The sequence below is a fragment of the Ovis aries genome, chromosome 18 (genome assembly GCF_016772045.2).
Source record: "Ovis aries strain OAR_USU_Benz2616 breed Rambouillet chromosome 18, ARS-UI_Ramb_v3.0, whole genome shotgun sequence".
Taxonomy (NCBI): domain Eukaryota; kingdom Metazoa; phylum Chordata; class Mammalia; order Artiodactyla; family Bovidae; genus Ovis; species Ovis aries.
In genome coordinates this window covers 39,308,674-39,326,955 of record NC_056071.1, presented here as the reverse complement: position 1 = coordinate 39,326,955, position 18,282 = coordinate 39,308,674, and the positions used below count along the sequence as shown (strand labels likewise).

At 40.6% G+C, this 18,282-nt stretch overlaps 1 protein-coding gene across 2 annotated transcripts; it reads right to left on the bottom strand.

Moving 5' to 3' along the window:
- Positions 1-1,398: 1,398 nt before the first annotated feature.
- Positions 1,399-16,089, bottom strand: COCH (cochlin). Of its 2 annotated transcripts, none has more exons than XM_042235297.2 (12): positions 15,939-16,089; positions 14,910-14,970; positions 14,774-14,821; positions 12,525-12,681; positions 11,315-11,448; positions 10,753-10,815; positions 10,023-10,067; positions 9,777-9,924; positions 7,031-7,134; positions 6,092-6,318; positions 5,402-5,918; positions 1,399-2,852 (listed from the first exon to the last, which is right to left on the bottom strand). In XM_042235297.2, exons 2-12 carry the CDS (start codon positions 14,941-14,943, stop codon positions 2,677-2,679), a joined length of 1,653 nt encoding a protein of 550 aa, XP_042091231.1. In that variant the 5' UTR covers positions 14,944-14,970; positions 15,939-16,089; the 3' UTR covers positions 1,399-2,676. The 2 variants fall into 2 exon arrangements, with proteins under 2 accessions (XP_042091231.1, XP_027813031.1); XM_027957230.2 differs by lacking the exon at positions 15,939-16,089 and adding an exon at positions 15,325-15,355.
- Positions 16,090-18,282: the final 2,193 nt, after the last annotated feature.

Sequence of the window (18,282 nt, the reverse complement as noted above, 5' to 3'; positions counted from 1 at the left end):
GAGTTTAGCAGAGAATAAACTGTATTACTCATTAATTAAAATTTATCCTCATAAGTGATGTTAAGTATTAGTATCTTCAGACTTTTCCTTCAACAAGTAATATCCTTTTTCTTTGAAGGGAATTGCAAATGGACTTAGAAGGTAACATGAGAAAACTTTGAAAACATTAGAAAGATTTGGCAAATTCTATTCTAATATGCCTACTGCAAAAAAATAAATACATTATACATACTTTGAGATATTTTGCCACCTACCATAAAAATTCAGGTGGCAATTTTTGTCATGGCTGGTGAAACACTAAAACTTTTCAGAAGTTTTCCTTAAAATACTGGGGTTTTGGTTTTCTCAGTTGAAGACTCAACTTAGAGATGCACTTTGTCTTCCTCTCCCCGCCACCCCTTTGTTTTTAAAATAAATAAGAGCGAGCTTTCCAAAGCTTAGTATTGTTTTCTGGCAGCTGTTCCAAGGCAATGATTACTGTTTTAACTGAAATATGATTATCATTATGGCAATGCATAAACACCATTTTTGGAATGTGTTAAAACTGAAATGCATAAAAACAGTATCAGTATATGTTTTTCTTCTTATTCTACTTTGGTTGTATTTTCTCTACAATATTAAACATTTCGAAGAGACTAAAAGGATGCAAAAAGAATATCATTTTCATTTTGTGTGCTTTCATTTGTGATTTATGGGAAATTATGTAGGTTCATTTGACTATTAAATGGTGATTTATATGTAAAGTTTAAGAATATTTTTATATACAGACTTTCACATGTTAACTTTTTCAGTATTTAATAGTCTTTTCATATTATGTACTTTTTTCTTATTCTCCAAGTTATCCACTGAATACCAAAGTCTCATTTAATACATTAAAGGTTATAAATGGGCTAGCATAATTGATATTAGGCATACCTGCAAAGTTTAATTATATTGTTTTAAAAATCCTCTTTTTAGTTGTTAATGCTTTATCTTGACTATGTTTACTTCTAAAAAGTTGATAGTAATTTAAAGTGTTCATTTATGCTCTCCTCTTGCTCTTCAAGTCAAAATATAAGCTCCCCTGGTTACCTCAAAACTTTTGTTCCTTGTAAAATTTTTAAAAGAGCTAATGACTAGAGGCTGGGCATTTGTTTAAATTTTTTAAGGAGTGGTCTTCTCAGCCTAAAGTTGTCTCTTGTGGGAAAAAATGTTAAACCTGTTTTTCCGTTGCTAAATGAAAGTTCTTACATGAATTAGTCATATTTGTGGCTTTATAAGGGGCAGGCGGTGGTGGTCAGGGGAGTCATTGACTTCGCATTCTCCCTTTTGTCAAATTTTTATGTAGTATCAAAGACAATTTCACTTCTGCCTTTGATACATAGCCCTTTCATTTCTTTTACACAAACTATAAAATTGTTAAATTCGAAAGATTTATTGGAGTAATATTCCAACCAGTTAACATCTTTTCCAGGTTAAATGGTTTGGGTGGTTGTAAACCATTTCAGATCAGTGTATGTGTTAGAGGAAATAGAAAACACGGTCTTATAGAAGATGGGATAGGAAACGACAGCACGTCTATCTGGGGAGAGTTCTTGGTGGGGTAATGAGAGTTACATTAAGGGAGTTTGGATTGCTGTTCTTAGGAACCAACTTCACAACAGTAAAAATACTTTTCATTACAAAAGAACTTTGTTGAACCAAGTACTCAAAAGTATTTCCTACTGTTTAACCTGGTACTGGCTATGAATAATGCCTAGAACAGAAGGTTTATTCAATAAGTAATTGAAAAAATAGTCTTATTACGTGATTTTAAGAAAAAACTCAGTTGGTCTTTCCGCATGGAGTAGTTAAATTTTACCATGCCCTAGGGAGAGACACATAGAATAGTAAGTCAGGCACGTTAAGTCACTAGCAGTTTTATTGCTTAAATAGTCTTTCCTGCAGTTCAGCTGTTTGGAAGATGTGCTTTTCTTTAAAGCTAAATGCTTCTAAGTGGTAAGTAAAATGTTACCAACCTAATTTTTTTTCAACACATTGGTGACTTAGAGTACAAGCCAAATACATCAATACACAACAAAATTAAGGATATAAATAGAAAAATACCAGGCAAATGCTGGCTATCTTGTTCAGTGTGATATTTGCTATAAGTTGTGAAAATACACTGCAAAAGAGGCTTGATAACCTAAATCGCTTCCATTTCATCTGTAACTTTAGGGTATTAAGTAAAATCTATATTGTTGATTGACTTTAAGACATCTACTTGGGTCAAAATATATTTTAATATCTAAGTTAAGGAGCTTTTTTCTATTTGTCTTTCATTTTCTTTATATATGTAATAATTAGAGAAGGAATGTTGCTTTGGGTCTAAATATCAAGTTCTTTTATTGAGCTGTATAGAATTTGCATATTTATACATTTAATATGCATGTTAAAATAGAACTCTTAATAATCTACACTGTCTCCTCTTTCCTGAGATTCTAAGGATTGTGATTATGAAGAGTTCTGAACAATCAAGCTTAAATTGTAATTAGAAGGTATCTTTAAATGAATGCTTATTTGCTTACATTTTTGCCATCTTTACTATAATAGTTTTCTCTGATTTTAGTATGCTGTGTAGTATTTCAGTATTATTAGAATACAACTTATACATTATATCCCCTTGCACTTTTTCTTTCAGTTGTCAAAATGTCACGATTATTGCTGGGATTCTAAGAAATCTCTACAGATGCCTCTGATAACATCAGAAACAATTGGTTCTAATCCTGTGAATTCTCTTGTGAAGAAAGCATGCGACTCCTTTGGTTTAGAGGCCATATCTTTCAGGTCATCCAGAGGTGCCCAAGCCACACCAACAGAGAAGATGGTGATACCTACAATGGAAGTATTTTTAAGTGAATTAAAACCAAGTTACAGTTGCATACAATTACAACATGAGTTGCTCAGTCATGTCCGACTCTTTGCAACCCCATGGACTAGGCCACCAGGCTCCTCTGTCCATGGGGATTCTCCAAGCAAGAATCCTGGAGTGGGTTGCCATTCCCTTCTCCAGGGGATCTTCCTAACCAAGGGAAGCATAAAATTACATGTATATATTTTTCACACATAAGTACACAGTGGCACACGAAACTGCCTTAAAATGCCTAAAGTAAATCCCCTGTACCAAATTATTGGGTAAGAAAGAGAAGGAAGCTTTCTTTACCTGATAATCTAAAAATGAGAACAAACGTTTAGTGAAATGGTGAAAACTTCCCCTCTTGAGTTTGGCATGAGAAAGAACTACCTGGTGTCCTCACTTCAGTTGGTCATACTGGAGTCATGGCCAGTATAATACAGCAAGGAAGAATGACACAGAACATGAGGCATACAAACGAGGTAAGTCTTTTAAAGCTCTAATCTGGGGAATGATGACTAGTCCTCTGTTGATAACTTTCTCCCATTTCATTCTGTATGTGTTACATTAGCAAACTAGCCAATAGTTAAAAAAGTCTTTAATCTCAAAGCAAAAGTTTTCTGATAAAAACAGCCAGGGACTCCCTGGGCAATCCAGTGGTTAAAGACCACGCTTCCACTACAAGAGGTGAAGGTTCAGTTCCTGGTTTGGGAACCTGCATGCCATGTAATATGGCCAAAGTATTAACATGAAAACATCCAGAAATAAATACCTATGGAATGGAGACTACCATCTATATCTACTGAGTGAAATCCCCATAAACTTTTTTTGCGTTTCTAAAATAGCTACTCCCCTCCTATCCAAAGCTTCAGCCTCCTCCTAGTTATATAAAGTTGTGAATACTTAGGATATAAATAAAGCAGGTTTAGATGATGTAATAGCTACTTGAGATAATTCTGATTTAGCAGCAGCAGCTAATCCTACCCCTCGCCCTGGCAAAAAAGTCATTTTTTCCCGTTCCATTTTCTTCTCTTCATTCTATATTCAAGTTCAGGTTGTTTAGGTCAGGCCCAGAATATAATTGCAGTTAAACCAAAACAACTGTGACCTAGCCCTGAAAGCCCATCTTATTCTGACTTTTGTTAACTCTCACTTCACTATCACTAAACAATAGTTTCATGAAAATAGTGTGGCCCAACTTCCTTAAGTTCAGTTAATCACATAGGGAGGATATATTTGAATTTATTTAGTTCACTTTAGCCTAAATCCAATCCTGTTAGCATAAATTGAGTAAGCTATACTTTTAAGGAGTATGATAGCAAACAGATCTTCAACAAAGGAATACATTAAGCCAGATGTATAGAAATAAGCCAATGTATATAAAAAATTTCATGTATCCATTCTCACATCCTACTTAATAAGCTTCTATTGATACCTATATAAGAACACAAGTACATTAGCAGAGGTGCTAATAAATGTATAAAGTGAAGTGGAAGTTGGTCAGTTGTGTCCGACTCTGTGGCCCCATGGACTATACAGTCCATGGAATTCTCTGGGGCAGAATACTGGCGTGGGTAGTCTCCCTTCTCCAGGGGATCTTCCCAACCCAGAGATCAAAACCAGGTCTCTGGCATTGCAGGTGGATTCTTTACCAGTTGAGCCACAGGGAAGTAGGAAATGTCATTAGGAATTAAGTAGAGAAAAAGAGAAGTATAGAAAAGTGTGAAACTCTTCATTCCTTCCTCCAAAGTTAGTGTTTTTGTATTTTAAATATTTTTGGACTCCCGCTCGCTCAGTTTTTATCCTGGGAAAGGGAATCTCAGCTTTTTCTTGGCCTGTTTGATCTCAGAAACACTAGTTTCATGATCTAGTGGTCTTTGCCAACAGTAATGTTAAGGTTAGGTTAAGAAAAACTTTTTATATCCTTTTATAATAGAATTTCATTATCTCAAAGTCAGGGGTGGGAGGGAAGACTCTAAAAAAGAAATTAAATAGAATAGGATTAGTCTTTATTGTTTATCTTAGAAAATCCATGCCAGATTGAAAACTAAAAGTTAGGATAAATTATCAAATAGATTCATAGTAAGCTATGATAAACTGTAATTGCCTGGGTTTTTTGTTTTGGTTTGGTTTTTTTAGAGGATTACAAAATCTTTTATTTTTTTTCTTTAATTTTTTGGGGTCACACACAACATGTGGGATCTTAATTCCCCAAGCAGGGATCAGAACTGTGCTCCTTGTGGGAGCACAGAGCCTTAACCACCCAATCCTTTGGGGGTTTAATACTCTGCCTGGGTTTTAAGACTGGCCTCACCACTAACTAGGTGAGATTTGCATATGTTTCCTTATCTATAGAGTGAGATTTAGTAGGGCTGCTCTGACAAATCAGTTAATAGTGGGTAAAACTCATAGACCAGTGACTGCCATCCTGTAGATGTTCAATACAACAAATATTTAAGCTTATATTTACCCCTAAATTGGACTGAAGCCCTCCCAGTTTCCTTTCCATACAAAGGACATGGACCTTACCTGCATCGTGTGCAGCAGCAGCAGGCCCTCGAACATCGTCATAGGACTGCCCATCTGTGACTATTACCAGGAAGTTCTTGTTGGGGCTGTCTCTCATGGGACCAAACACATTTCTAACAGTAAAGGAAATGGCATCCCCAGTAGCTGTCCCACCACTCATGTAGCGGATGTTCCTGATAACAGCTAGGACATTCTCTTTGGTGCTATAGTCAGTGAAACTGAACTCTCTGCGCTGATCATAGGTGAACTGTACCGCAGCTATCTTGGCACCAATGTCTGAGATTTCAAAAGTCTTAGCTATGTTGGAAACAAATTCAAGCATGAGGCGGAAATTACTTTCTCCAACACTACTGGAGCCATCAATCAGAAAAGCAATGTTCACTGAGTTATAACAGGTCTTGCTGCACATCATTTGCTCGTGAGTGCAGAGCTTCTGTACCAGAGGCTTTACGTATTTTGTGGTGCCAAACCAATTGGGCATGTGGTAAGAGAAGAAGCCGTTATTCCGACAGACAGCCTAATGGGAGAGACACATAAAAGATATACAAAGGAATTAGTTGTTTCTTTAAAATTATGAAAATGTTAAATCTTGAATGTTCAAAGTTAATACAGATAATGGGCCAGTCAGCACTACCCCTTGAGGTCCAAAACTGACTCACTACTATAATAAAAGACATCTCTCAACTCTACCTTGTCAACAAATGCAACATCCTGAACCATTCCCAGTTCCTCAGGGATAGGCTTAGCCACAGAAACTATAAATACATTGACGCCAAACTCCCTGGCCACAATGCCTGCTTCCTCGATGTCATCAGAAGGCCAGCCATCAATAAATACCACCACCACTTTGGGAATCCCTTTTCTCACTCCAGTGTCCGCAGTGAAGAATTTCTGGGCGGTATGCTTCAAGGCTTTTCCTAGGTTTGAAAAAGAAGCAAACTGGAACAGCACCACTGCTCAAATGACATTTCTATGTCCCTGTACCAACTTCATACTTTGAAGTTTAAGAATTTAACTTACATGGAGTTCACTTCTTTAACAGATGCATCGGATGGGAAAGTTTAATTATCCGTCAGCCCTATTTTTTTGTCTTCACAACCCACACTACATCCCCCATCATCTCCCAAAAGCCTCACATTTCCTTTCTTTACATCAATCACCAGTCAGAAACACAGAACTGACTCCCACTTCTGTACCTGTTCTCTCGGTCTAGCCCCTTAGTGACTGATTAGTACCACTACAGACTCAGAACAGGAAGTCTCCCCTCAGAAGGTCCAGAGTTCTTTTCTCGTTCTTCCTGTCACATCTGCATTCATTAGATGAGTCTGTTGATCTTCATTTCTTTTAAACATTCTAAACAGGTACTTCTCTAATGTGACATCTGCTTATAATATGAGGATTAGAAGTCACAATGTCATGTTTTTGTTTTTCTAATGAGCAATATCAGTAAACCCTTTGGTACCTTTTCCATTAAAAATTAAATAGATGATCAAGTGCAGACCTAACCAAGATCAGTTCCACGGGGAAGAGGTTCACATCTGCTTATATAAAATAGCATAACACTGTCTTATGTGTCTGAGCATTCATAACCTTCTCTGTGTCACTCCCCAGATACCAAAGTCTACTTACCTGTATTGGAATTACCCCCTCTGAAACCTACTTCCTTTATAGCAAACAAAACATCTTTGGCTGATGTAAAGTTGTTCAAGTAAAATTCTATTTTAGGATGTTCACTAGGTTAAAAAAAAGAAAAAAAAAAGTTATCCAGAGAGAACTGGAAAGATAAACAAGGAACATTATGTACCTTTTTTAAAGTCCTTACATTGGACAATGCCTAAGTTTCTTAAGTCCACAGCATACAGGCAACTAAGGCATGGCATCTTTAGTTGAAGTTTTAGGGTTCTTTCAGAAATGCAACAAAAACAATTGCTACCTTGAGGGTTTATTGTATTCTGAGTAATATGCTAAATACCTGCTACAAGTCTAATCTCACTTCATCATAACTCTACAAGGTAGGAACTGTCCCAATTAATAAATGAAAAAATGGAGGCCCAAAACATTTAGGTAACTTACCCCCACCCCTCCTAAAAAAAACACCATATTTAAAATTCAGGTTTGCCTGACTCCTCAACTATATGAAGCACCTGGACCAAGTGGCTCAGGGCACTGAGCTCAAGGAAAATCTGCAGAGTTGGGCACCAGATAATTGAATCATAGGTGGGTGTGAGGCTAAGGCTGCTTCAGGAAGGGACCTTGGAAGCTCTGAACAGTCTCGGTCTATTAACCTGGTTTTCTGATCAGACAAGGCAATTTCAGTGATACTTAAGGCCAACATTTTTAAAATGAGGGAACTTACAAACAAATTATAAAGTATTATAATACTGAATTTTTCTTAGATGATATTGACATTTGCCAGTCTTAGAATTACATATTTTTATAGATTTGAGATTTTTAGTAGATTTAATAGTAAATTTTACTATTTACATAGTATAAATTTCAGCTTTTATAAACACTATTTATTAGAACCCATGTTGAGTAAAAACAGCATAATTTATTGTGTTTAGTTTTTAAAGAAGTCAAAATTTAATCAGTGCAATATTTTAAGATCTTAGCATTATCAATTGCCATTAAATCAAGATTTTTGAAGGACAAGTATTGCACTCATTGTATTCCTGCATTTCTGGTGGCATGATTTCTGCATACCTGGTATATAATGTTAGGTCACAAATTCAGAGGTCATGAATCAATAACTTTTTCATTTTTATGGTCACTTTGCAACTATACAAATTATTTATGTGGTTTAGTCTTATTTGTGCATCCTTAATGAGACATTCTTTTATTCTACTTAAACATAAACTTGACATGGTTTATCTATTTCATGTTCTTCGTAAAATAGAAAAATTATAAAGCAGAAAGTTTAGAGAAGTTAGTCTTTGTATGAGTCTACAAAGTAGTGTAGACTCATCTTGAAAAACCAATTGGGTAAAAACAGCAAAGAAAAAATATTAGGAGCAAAACATTGAGGGGAATTTGCCCTATGAGATGTTAAAATGTACACTAAAGCTACTATAATCCAAGCATTGTAGAAAAGATGGTAGAATTAGCATACATATCAAAGAAACACTTGTCTAAAGTTATAAATTGATATCATGAATGGAATAGGCTCAATTTTGGGGGTGGGGTGGGGGGGACAGTGGTTAAATTATGTATAAAAAACAACAAAGGTAAAGATTCTCACACTGAAAGAATTCTATCTAGGGGACTCCCCTGGCGATCCAGCAATTAAGACTCTCAGCTTCCGCTTCAAGGGCTGTAGGTTCAGTCACTGGTTGAGGACCTAAGATCCCACATGCTACATAGTATGGCCAGAAAAACACCACAAGTTAAAAAAATTCTATCTACATTAAGAACCAATTGTAAAAAATAAGAACAAATGAAATATAAATATTTGTAATACTAATGACACCCTTACACACTGCTGAGAGTAGTTTAAACCGAATCAATTTTTTAGAAAACAATTTAACTGTTTCTATCAGAAGCCTTAAAAATGTCACAACCCTTCGACCCAATCTCACTTCTGGGAATGTAGCCTAATGAACTCCTCAGAGATGCCACAAAGATGACACAGGATGTCAGCACAGGACAAGTGTGAAAAAACAACAGAATGGTTAAATAAATCATGCTAAGGAACATATTCATTTTTCGAAGAGTATTTGTGATGTGAAATGTTCAAAATACTGAAGGGTAAAAAAGCAGGTTTATAATCTGAGCTTTTGAAATAGAAATGCACGTAAGTATAATCAAATATTTTCTTAAAATACTGAAAGGAAATGCAACAATTTATATTGATTATCTCTGAGGGGTATATTTAGGAAATTTGTTTTTTGTGTGTTTTATATGTTGTTCAAGCTTTCTCTAATAAGCATATTATAATCCTAAAAGACATCAGTATATATTATTAAAAAATAAAAGATTAAGCTTCGGATTGCCAATCAAGGGAATATGGAAAGAGCTTAAAAAGAGTAGCAACAGGATAGGGAAGAGAAATAATCACAACTTCCTCCTTCAGTGAAGAGAAACTAGGAATTGAGCAAAGTAGATGTGCAGAGGTAATCTGTATAAGCAGTAAGACTAGCCTGCCTTCTGGTCCCAAATGGTAGCACGTAATTCTCTAAATCCTTTTATTCCAAAAGAGGAAGCACTTACCAGTCTGCTCAGGCAGTCTTAGATTCTGACTTTACAGTTTGAGAATCCAGACTGTCTGCAACTCGGTATGTTTATACCAAACTGAAATGAATGTACCCGCTAAAGGGATCATTTGTTGTCATTCAAGACATCATTGAAGTCTCTCCTTCCATTTTCTCAAGGGTGGTACCTGGCTTGAACAAGGCCCACGTGTGGTCCTTCGGTTCCAATTCCCAACATTAGAGCCACTTTCCCAACAAAATTCTTCTGTAGATTAAATCGGCGTTGCCCAATATTAAAACTCCCATCGATCAGAAATGCAATGTCTGCTTTACAGTCTGTGAACACCCAAACAAATCTTTCCATTAGCAGTTTCAAGAAGAAGAAAGGAGAGAGAAAAAATGTTATATTCCCAAATGGATATCCAGACTCTTACCCTTATTGCCAGTTTTCTTCTCCGGTGTTTTCTTTAGTCGTTTACCTAAAACAAAAGAAGCATTTGGCATTATCAACAGGAAGACAGTTCCACAGAAGGAAACCCACATGGAAAAAGCTCATGATAAGGAGTGGCATTCTTGAAAAAACTTTTTTAAAAAACTCAATTTCCTGATGATTTTCTGGAATAGGGAAGTAATGTCTCCAAAAAGAAGTCAGGACTGTAGTAGACCTATAGACCTACCATATTTAATGTGCCCCCAATCCATGACTTTGATATCCCAAACCCACAATTGAGGCAGGATTGGAAACTCAGAGTTAGATTCTAATGTTCCTAGTTTCTTTGACTTTAAATTGCCACAGTCTTTGAAAGGACGATCCTTGGCTATTTTTAAGATAGACGTGCACTCATTTATTTTTTATATGACAAATGGAACAAGAAGTTCAAGATACTTAGACCAGTTTCCAGGTATAGTTTATTAAATCAGGGAGAAACAGTAGGACTTCAAGAGAACATTTGGTACCAGAGTTTACCAGTGAAAATAAAGGATAAGGAATTTAAAATATAATACTGAAAATTTCCCTACTCAATATACCAGTAAAGACACTTGCTTTGTGTTTATTTAATATATCAGTATTTTAAAAAGAAGGAGAGCTTCTATCAATCACACTTGTTTATAACTTCCCAATGCTGTGCCAGGCAACTAGGAGACAGGTTCTGTATTTCATACCTGTTGCTGGATGTGCTGTGGACACTGCTTGCCCTGTGGCTTCCTGGGTACCACTTTTGCCTTCTGTTAAAATAAAAAGAAGACTATGTTTTCCTTCTTCCTTCTTTACCATCAAAGAATAATGAATAATGCAGAGTTCTACAGGATGATAAATGTAATAGAGTGATGCAATTGCAGGAGTAGTTGCTGCATCTAGTTTCAAAGAACCAAAATGAATCTACTGTATCATATTTTTAAGAGGTATTCATAAAATGAATTCACGCTCATTCTTTTTTTAGGGTTATTTGTTAAATGTCAGGGCATCCTGACTGCAGGCGATTCAAGTTTCTATTGCCATCTTCTGGCAGTCAGATGATTTTTCCCTCCATTAGCCCAAGTTTGGTTTGAGTGTGTCCCTGACCCTTCATATCCCCTGACCTTAACTCATAGTTGACCTCTCCATGCTTGATCACAAGTTTTTCCATCAGAGTCAAAGAGTTTGAACTGAGAAAAGCAGAAAACATTCTTGGAGTTTAGGGAGAAAATATTCACGCAAAAGTAAGAACAATTTAATTGTACCTACTTGTCACTGTGAAAGAAGTGGACCATCTGGAAAGCGTCTGAGACTGGATGCCATTGGCAACTACTGAGGAATAGTTTTCTCGACCTGGCAGGCTATAGATTCTCACAGGTCCCCCTGAGTTGCCAATTACCCCCCTGCAACACAAGAATAGCAGCTGAGATTCTATCCACACTTTTGCAGGGGCATTGGACTGACTTTATACTGCTATGTTGCATCTATTGCTCTGACTAATCAAGAAGACAGTTCAGCAGGGTAGCCATCAACCTTTTCAAAAACTCAACCTTTTTTAAAAAGTGCAGAGGTACAAAATCTGCCCAAGGAAATAGTTTGGTGCTGTTAAACTTCTTTAGTGTTAGTAAACACACACTTGCAGTATCCTCTTCCCTATATATAGCTCAGAGGATCAGAGTTAAGAGCGTCGAATGATTTTCTTAGTTTTCCAAAATACTTAACTACCTGTCCTTGGACTTAATTGAAAAGAAGTGTCATCCTGGCCATTCTCTTGCAGGATAGCAGAGTGGTGATGAATATGGGCTCTGGAGGCAGACCTGGGCTTTCAGTCCCAGCTCTGGCACTTGCTAACAATAGTAACCTTGGGCTAGATACTTGACAACTCTCTGAATCCAATTTCCTCATCTGTAAAATGGGGTAAAAGTGTACCTACCTTGTATAGCTGTACCATTGTCTTGAAAGTTAAAATAATGACTGCTGTATGGCAAAAACTGAGTAATAGAGTACATGGTTAGGAATCTTTCCTGTGCTTAGCCGCTCAGTCGTGTCCGACACTGCGACCCCATGAACTGTAGCCCACCGGGCTCCTCTGTCAGTGGGATTCTCCAGGCAAGAATACTGGAGTAGGTTGCCATTTCCTCCTCCATGGGGATCTTCCCAACCCAAGGACTGAACCCAGATTTCCTGCATTGGAGGCAGATTCTTTGCCATCTGAGCCACCAGGGAAGCCTTAGGAGTGTTTTAGAATCACAGGAATCAAGCTATCAAAAAATAATGCAATTTGCCTTTATTCAGAAAGCTTCCCTTATGTAGCTGGTGATTCAAGGAGATCCAGGAAAATCTTAAAAGTGTACCCATCTTCTATGGCTAAGATTGGCACCAAAATAAAGAATAGGTGAGAGGGGGTGTCCAGATGGCTAATGAGGGAAAGGAAATAATTACATTTGTTTTCCTCTCCCCTTGGTGTATCCGGGCTTACCTGTGGACAGCGGCACCACATATGCTTGATACAGACGCGTACACTATGTGCCCAAACACGGAGAACTCCTCCAGAGGGCAGCCGCCTGGGCAGAGGACATCTGCTTTTTCTTTCCTGATGTCCAGGCCTCTGGTAAAGCATGTGATAGCGATGGGAACTGAAGAGAAAGGAGAAAATGTAATAACCATTCTGAGGACTTTTTGAGTAGTGGTGGGGGAACTAGGATGTGAGATTAATATTTTACTTTCCTAATTTCCACACTTTTTGTTAAGAATATTGACTTAGGTATGGTTTCCTCCATTCCAGATTTTAGCAAGCCAAAAATAAGTTTTCCAGTTAATCTAGTCCTCAGTCACTATAAAGTCAAATGGGAGAATTTTCTCAGTTCTTATTAGTTTGGAAATATATGAGAACTAGAAAATAATGTTAGTCATCGGCCATTTATTAATTCATTCTAGAAATACAAGAATCTCAACTCTGATTATAATTGTGTACATAATTGCCTGAGGTGAAGATATTAAATCTGGGTTGAACCTCTGAGGAACATTTTCATGACACACACAAATTGAAGTCATCCTTTACTTCAGAGTGCCATTTATATCAGTTTTTGTCAAGTGCCATGCATTAAAATTGTATTTTAATTTAAGCAAATCAGTCAAAAGATGCTTCACTTTAAAGAATACCATTTAGCTCAACCATTCATTTTTGCTGAAATAAATAAAGCCATGAGGTTAATTTGCCCAAGGTCACACAGCTCAAGGAAAATTCTACCTCTCCTGCAGGGCAGTAAACAGAGAAGTTAGACCCCTTCAGAACAGAGCATTTTTATCTGAATTGAACCAGCTTATTTCTGCCCCAGATCTGTGCAGGGAGAGATATCATGCAGTGAATGCAGTTTTAGAAGGTACTGTTAATACTGAGGGCTTCCCCAGCAGCTCAGACAGTACAGAATCTGCCTGCGCTAATACTGAGGTTTTACATGATCAACTTGATGAATAATTGCAGTTACTACTACAAAAGATGTTAGAGACAAGCCCTTGGCAACATGTAACAAGATACCTTAATAAACATATTAATTCATCAGTTTGCTGATGAATTATTAAATATTGTTATTAAATACTATTTTCCAAACACTGGAAATTGTGGTTATCCAAAACTTTTTGAAACAGATGTTAATAATTTCAGAAAAAATGCTTATTTTTTTTCCCCCCAAGATAGTAATGCTATCTGGTCATACTGCCCAACTGAGTATCCTACCTCTAATAAGGAGCCTCTTCTAAGAGCTCTGTGTGCCTAGCTGTACCCTGGACTGTATACCTCCATGGAAGGGAAGGCAGGACTCCATGAAAAGTACAATGCTGACTATGAATGCTCTGAAACACTCTAGATTGCTGGGCCAGTTAAAATCCTTACCCAAACCAGCAGCCTCATACTGTGTGCTTCATGCCTGTTACCAAACAGCCTCAATCCTACCTCCCAGTTTCCGACGCACCAGAGAGGCTCAGCCTTCAGCTGCCAGCTCTGACTTTAGTGTGTGTGTGTGTCAGGGGGCGCTGAATACAGTCCTCTGCAATACTTACCTTCATTTCTCCTTTCAAGGAAAATAAAGGATAGATTTTGAAAAGAGAGTCTGCTTTTTACATTTTATAAAATACACTGAACCACACACCCTTACTCGGACTTCTAGATGGGAAACAAACTTTTCAGATTCTCTCGAACGTGAAATGAGCCCATAGATGCTTTTATAGGGAGTCATTCCTGGAAACACAGGAAGAGGGTCAAAAGAGATGGGACAACGACCTAAGTGTCTCTTAAGCCCCAAACCTCTCTGTCTCTCTCTCTCTGTCCCCTCTGACAGCCTCAAGGCTTCTCCCTGATTCCAAACGCTGCGAAACACCCGGGACTAGTGTTTCCCTCGGTGGGGCTCAACGAATACCCCTAGCCTTGACAGTCGGCTCGGCTTGCTGGGGGAGGGGAATGTGGGAGGCTTCCTTCTCCGCACCTTGCGAAGACTGTCCCCATCGGACCCCAGGAGCTCCTTCGCAAGCAACAAACGGGGAAGCTGGAGTAGACAGGCTGTGGGTATGAATGGGGTGAGCCAGGCAGCAGTGCCAGCCCTCGCGCCCTGACGCTCCGGTACCCGGCCTTGGCCCAGCGGCTCCATCTGAGCGTGATTCCACGAGCCCGCCCGCAGGCCATCCCACCACCCGGACGAAGCCTTGCTCCGCGAGCCGGGACCCGCAACTCACCGGCTCCCTCGCTGCCTACCGGCTCCGGCGGCAGCAGCAGACAGACACCTGCGGAGAGAGGACAGCGGGAGGGCTGACTCCAGCTTCCACCTCGCTCGGTGCGAGGGGAAGGGGGCGGAGAGGGGCGCGTACCCACCGAGGCAGAGAACTGGGATCCAGGATGCCCACATGGTTGGTGGAAGAGGGGCTACTCGGACCTGGGAGAGACGGAGAATGCAACCGAGACCCCTGCGTCCCCACCCCCGCCGAGCCCGCCCGCGTCTGCGGGATCCGCCCCCCCTCCCCACCTCCCACCGCACTCCTCGGAAACCCAGGGGCGGCCAAGGGAAGGGGGAGCCCGGAGAGGCCGCTGCCCGGGAGCTCGTGCCCCCTTCTCTAGCTGGAGGCGACGCTCGGGCTGCAAACCGAGCCAAACCCAGAATCGAAGTGCAACCCCGGACCAGGAGGAGCGTGCGCTATGAAGACAGACAGGCTGCGAGCGAGAGAGGGGAGAGAGAACTGGCTGGCGGCAGGGACCCTCAAGCCCACGCCGGACGCCGAGGGCTCTGCACCTGAGTCGGATCCGCGCGGCTGCGCCCGAGTGGGGAAAGCGCGGCTCCCGCGCGGCTATAAAGGCTGCGCGGCGCGCATGAGCACTGTGCGGGGGGCGCGCGGGGAGCGGGTGCGAGCGGGTCCCCGGGGGCCGGGTGGCGGCCATCCAGCTCCGCCCGCACCCCCGCCTCTTCCCTGCCCCGCCCCAGGGTGAGGCAGCACCAAGGCGCCACCCCCGCGGCGCGGGGCTCGGCCACCTGGACGCCGCGTCCATCCCGGGGGGTGGGCTGGGAGGCCCGGGGACCTCGTGGGAGCAGCGGGGAGGCCCGGGGACCTCAGGCCCTTCGGAACGCGTGTGGGACGGCGGCGGGACCGCGCTCCGGCAGGGAGGTTGCGCGACGTGTGGCGACCCCACCAGGGCTCGAGGGAGCCGGCCTCCCTCTCGGGCCTGGGGAAGAGTGGTCCCCACGCACCGTCCCCGCGGCCGGAGCGGCGGCGCCGCGATCGCGGAGGCCTTGGGCCCCAGGAAAGCCAGGTACACACGCGGCCTCGGAAACAAACTTCCCAACTTCGTGCTCCCGGTGGCAGCAAAGTTCCTACTTTGTTCCTACGGTACTTCTAAAGTCAGGCCAACCTGGGTGTGATCACGCGTGCCCCGTATTCGTGAGAAACCCGGTCCACGGACTGGTTATCTTTCGGATTTAGGGATCCAGCCTCCCGAGTTGGTTTCCCGACGTGGCTTCTGCCGGAGTCGGTTTTTCTTCGGCGGCTCCATCTACTGTCCCGTGGAGTCCGGACTCTGCATCACATTTGCTTTTTCTTCTTTTCCAGAATAGGAAGAGTTTGTGTTTGACTGCCTTTCAAATTCGCGGACCTGGTCTCTGCTGTGGTTGCATAAATTTAAGATTTGTGAACTTGCTTAACACCCTGTATTTCTCTCACCCTGCTGACTTTTTCCGTGAAGAAACGGGAGAAAGTAGAATTCACGGGGAGGATAAGTGAGAGACAAATGACTGGCATGACCCCTGGGGAACCCACTCCCACATCCAGGAGAGGTGGCACGGTTTCGTTTTTTTTTTAAGTTTTTTTTTTTTTTTAATCCAAAGAATAGGACTTTATTTAGGTTTAAAGAACAATCAGTAATTTTTGTATCATAAAATCCATCCCTTTTCAGTAATTCCCACCATTTTTAATAAGTTTACATACAGAGTTACACGACCATCACCGCAATCCTGTTTTCGACCACTCCCAGCACCCCCAAAAGGGCCTCTTCAGACTGTTGGCCACCAATCCTCTCTCCCACCCTCAGCCCTAGGCAACACCAACCTACTTCCTGTCTCTAAAGATCTGCCTTTTATTGGTGTTTCATATAAATGGAATGATACTATACATGGCTGCTTTTACTAAGCAGAATGTTTTTGAGTTTCCTTCATGTATAGCATGTATGCCTATTTCCTTCCTTTTTATTGCTGAATAGTATTCCTATTCCTGGGAAACAAACATACCATCACCACCTGGAAGCCAAGTGCTGTAGTGGTTTTACAGTGGTCCTTTCCATCTGAAATGAGCCAGTATTGAACCAGGTGAGGGGTGAGGGAGGGTTAATTTCATTCCCCTTTACTATCGAAATGCCTTTTGGAGAAAAAGAGGCTGCCTTAAAGATTTAATCCCTCTCATGGTAGAAAGAGCTACCCTTTTCTTAGAAACTCAGCTTCTAGCCACTGCCACTGATACTTTGGGAGGAATTTTAAGCCTTCAGGACAGTTAAAGCTGTCTTTATCTTGTTTGTTGAGCATCCTCAGTCAGGTTTGCATAACCTCCTCTAATTAGGCTGGGCAAATTGTCATGATGCTGTTTTATCTATTTAGGAAGAGTTCACATCTTGGAAAAAGGCTACCACTCCACAGCTCAGCAGGCAGTACGCATGTGGCTGAAAGGTGCATGCTATTCAGAACTCCTACAGGGCACAGCCCTCCTCTGATGTAATGTCACTGAACCATTTGGCAGAGTCAGAACTATGCAACTATTTTCATGACTGATCCTGAGTCTGTGACTACTAAAAAATAAAGGAAATACCTCATTGGGTTTCATGGGTTATTTACCCAGAGATACATCTTAATTATTTTGTTTTGAAACATTTAAGAGAAGTCTTTATTTTTCTATTTTGAAAGGCCAACCACAGAGGGTGGGGGAATGGAGATGAGATTTCTTATTCTCAGTTACTTTGTACCTCATGCTTACCTTAAGTATACTGAGGGGGAAGAAAAAGATCTGAACTTAAGAGGTAATTGTTTCTGCTGTGGAAGTATCTGAAGAGGGAAAGTCAAATCTGTGTACTTTTGACTTAAAAAGACAAATTGTTAAAATTATAGTTTTATATTCAACTGAGTAATATCTCAGGGTTTTGTACTCCCAGGATGGCTGGTTTAATCCAGCTTTTTAAGAGTATTTGATTTTCAAAGTTTAGACTAACTCCCTGTAGAGCAGAGGATTCCTAACTGGGCTGCACAATGCAATCACCTGGGGAGCTTTAAAAAGTACTAAAGCCTGGGCCCCACCCCAGAGAGTCTAATTGATTTGAGCCAGGGCCAGGGCCTGAGGAGTTTTTAAAGTTCTCCAGGTGATTCTAATGTATTGCTCAGAGCGCATAATACTTAGGTCAATGTTAGAGGTTAAGTTACTAGTTCTAATTTTTCATTCTTCTTTCATTATCTTTTCATTACAGTTGAGTTCAATTGCTCAGTCATGTTTGACTCTTTGCGACCTCAGCACGCCAGGCCTCCCTGTCCGTCACCAACTCCCACAGTTTACTCAAACTCATGTTCATTGAGTCAGTGATGCCATCCGACCATCTCATCCTCCGTTGTCCCCTTCTCCTCCTCCCTTCAGTCCTTCCCAGTATCAGGGTCTTTTCCAATGAGTCAGCTCTTTGCATCAGGTGGCCAAAGTATTGGAGTTTTAGCTTCAGCATCAGTCCT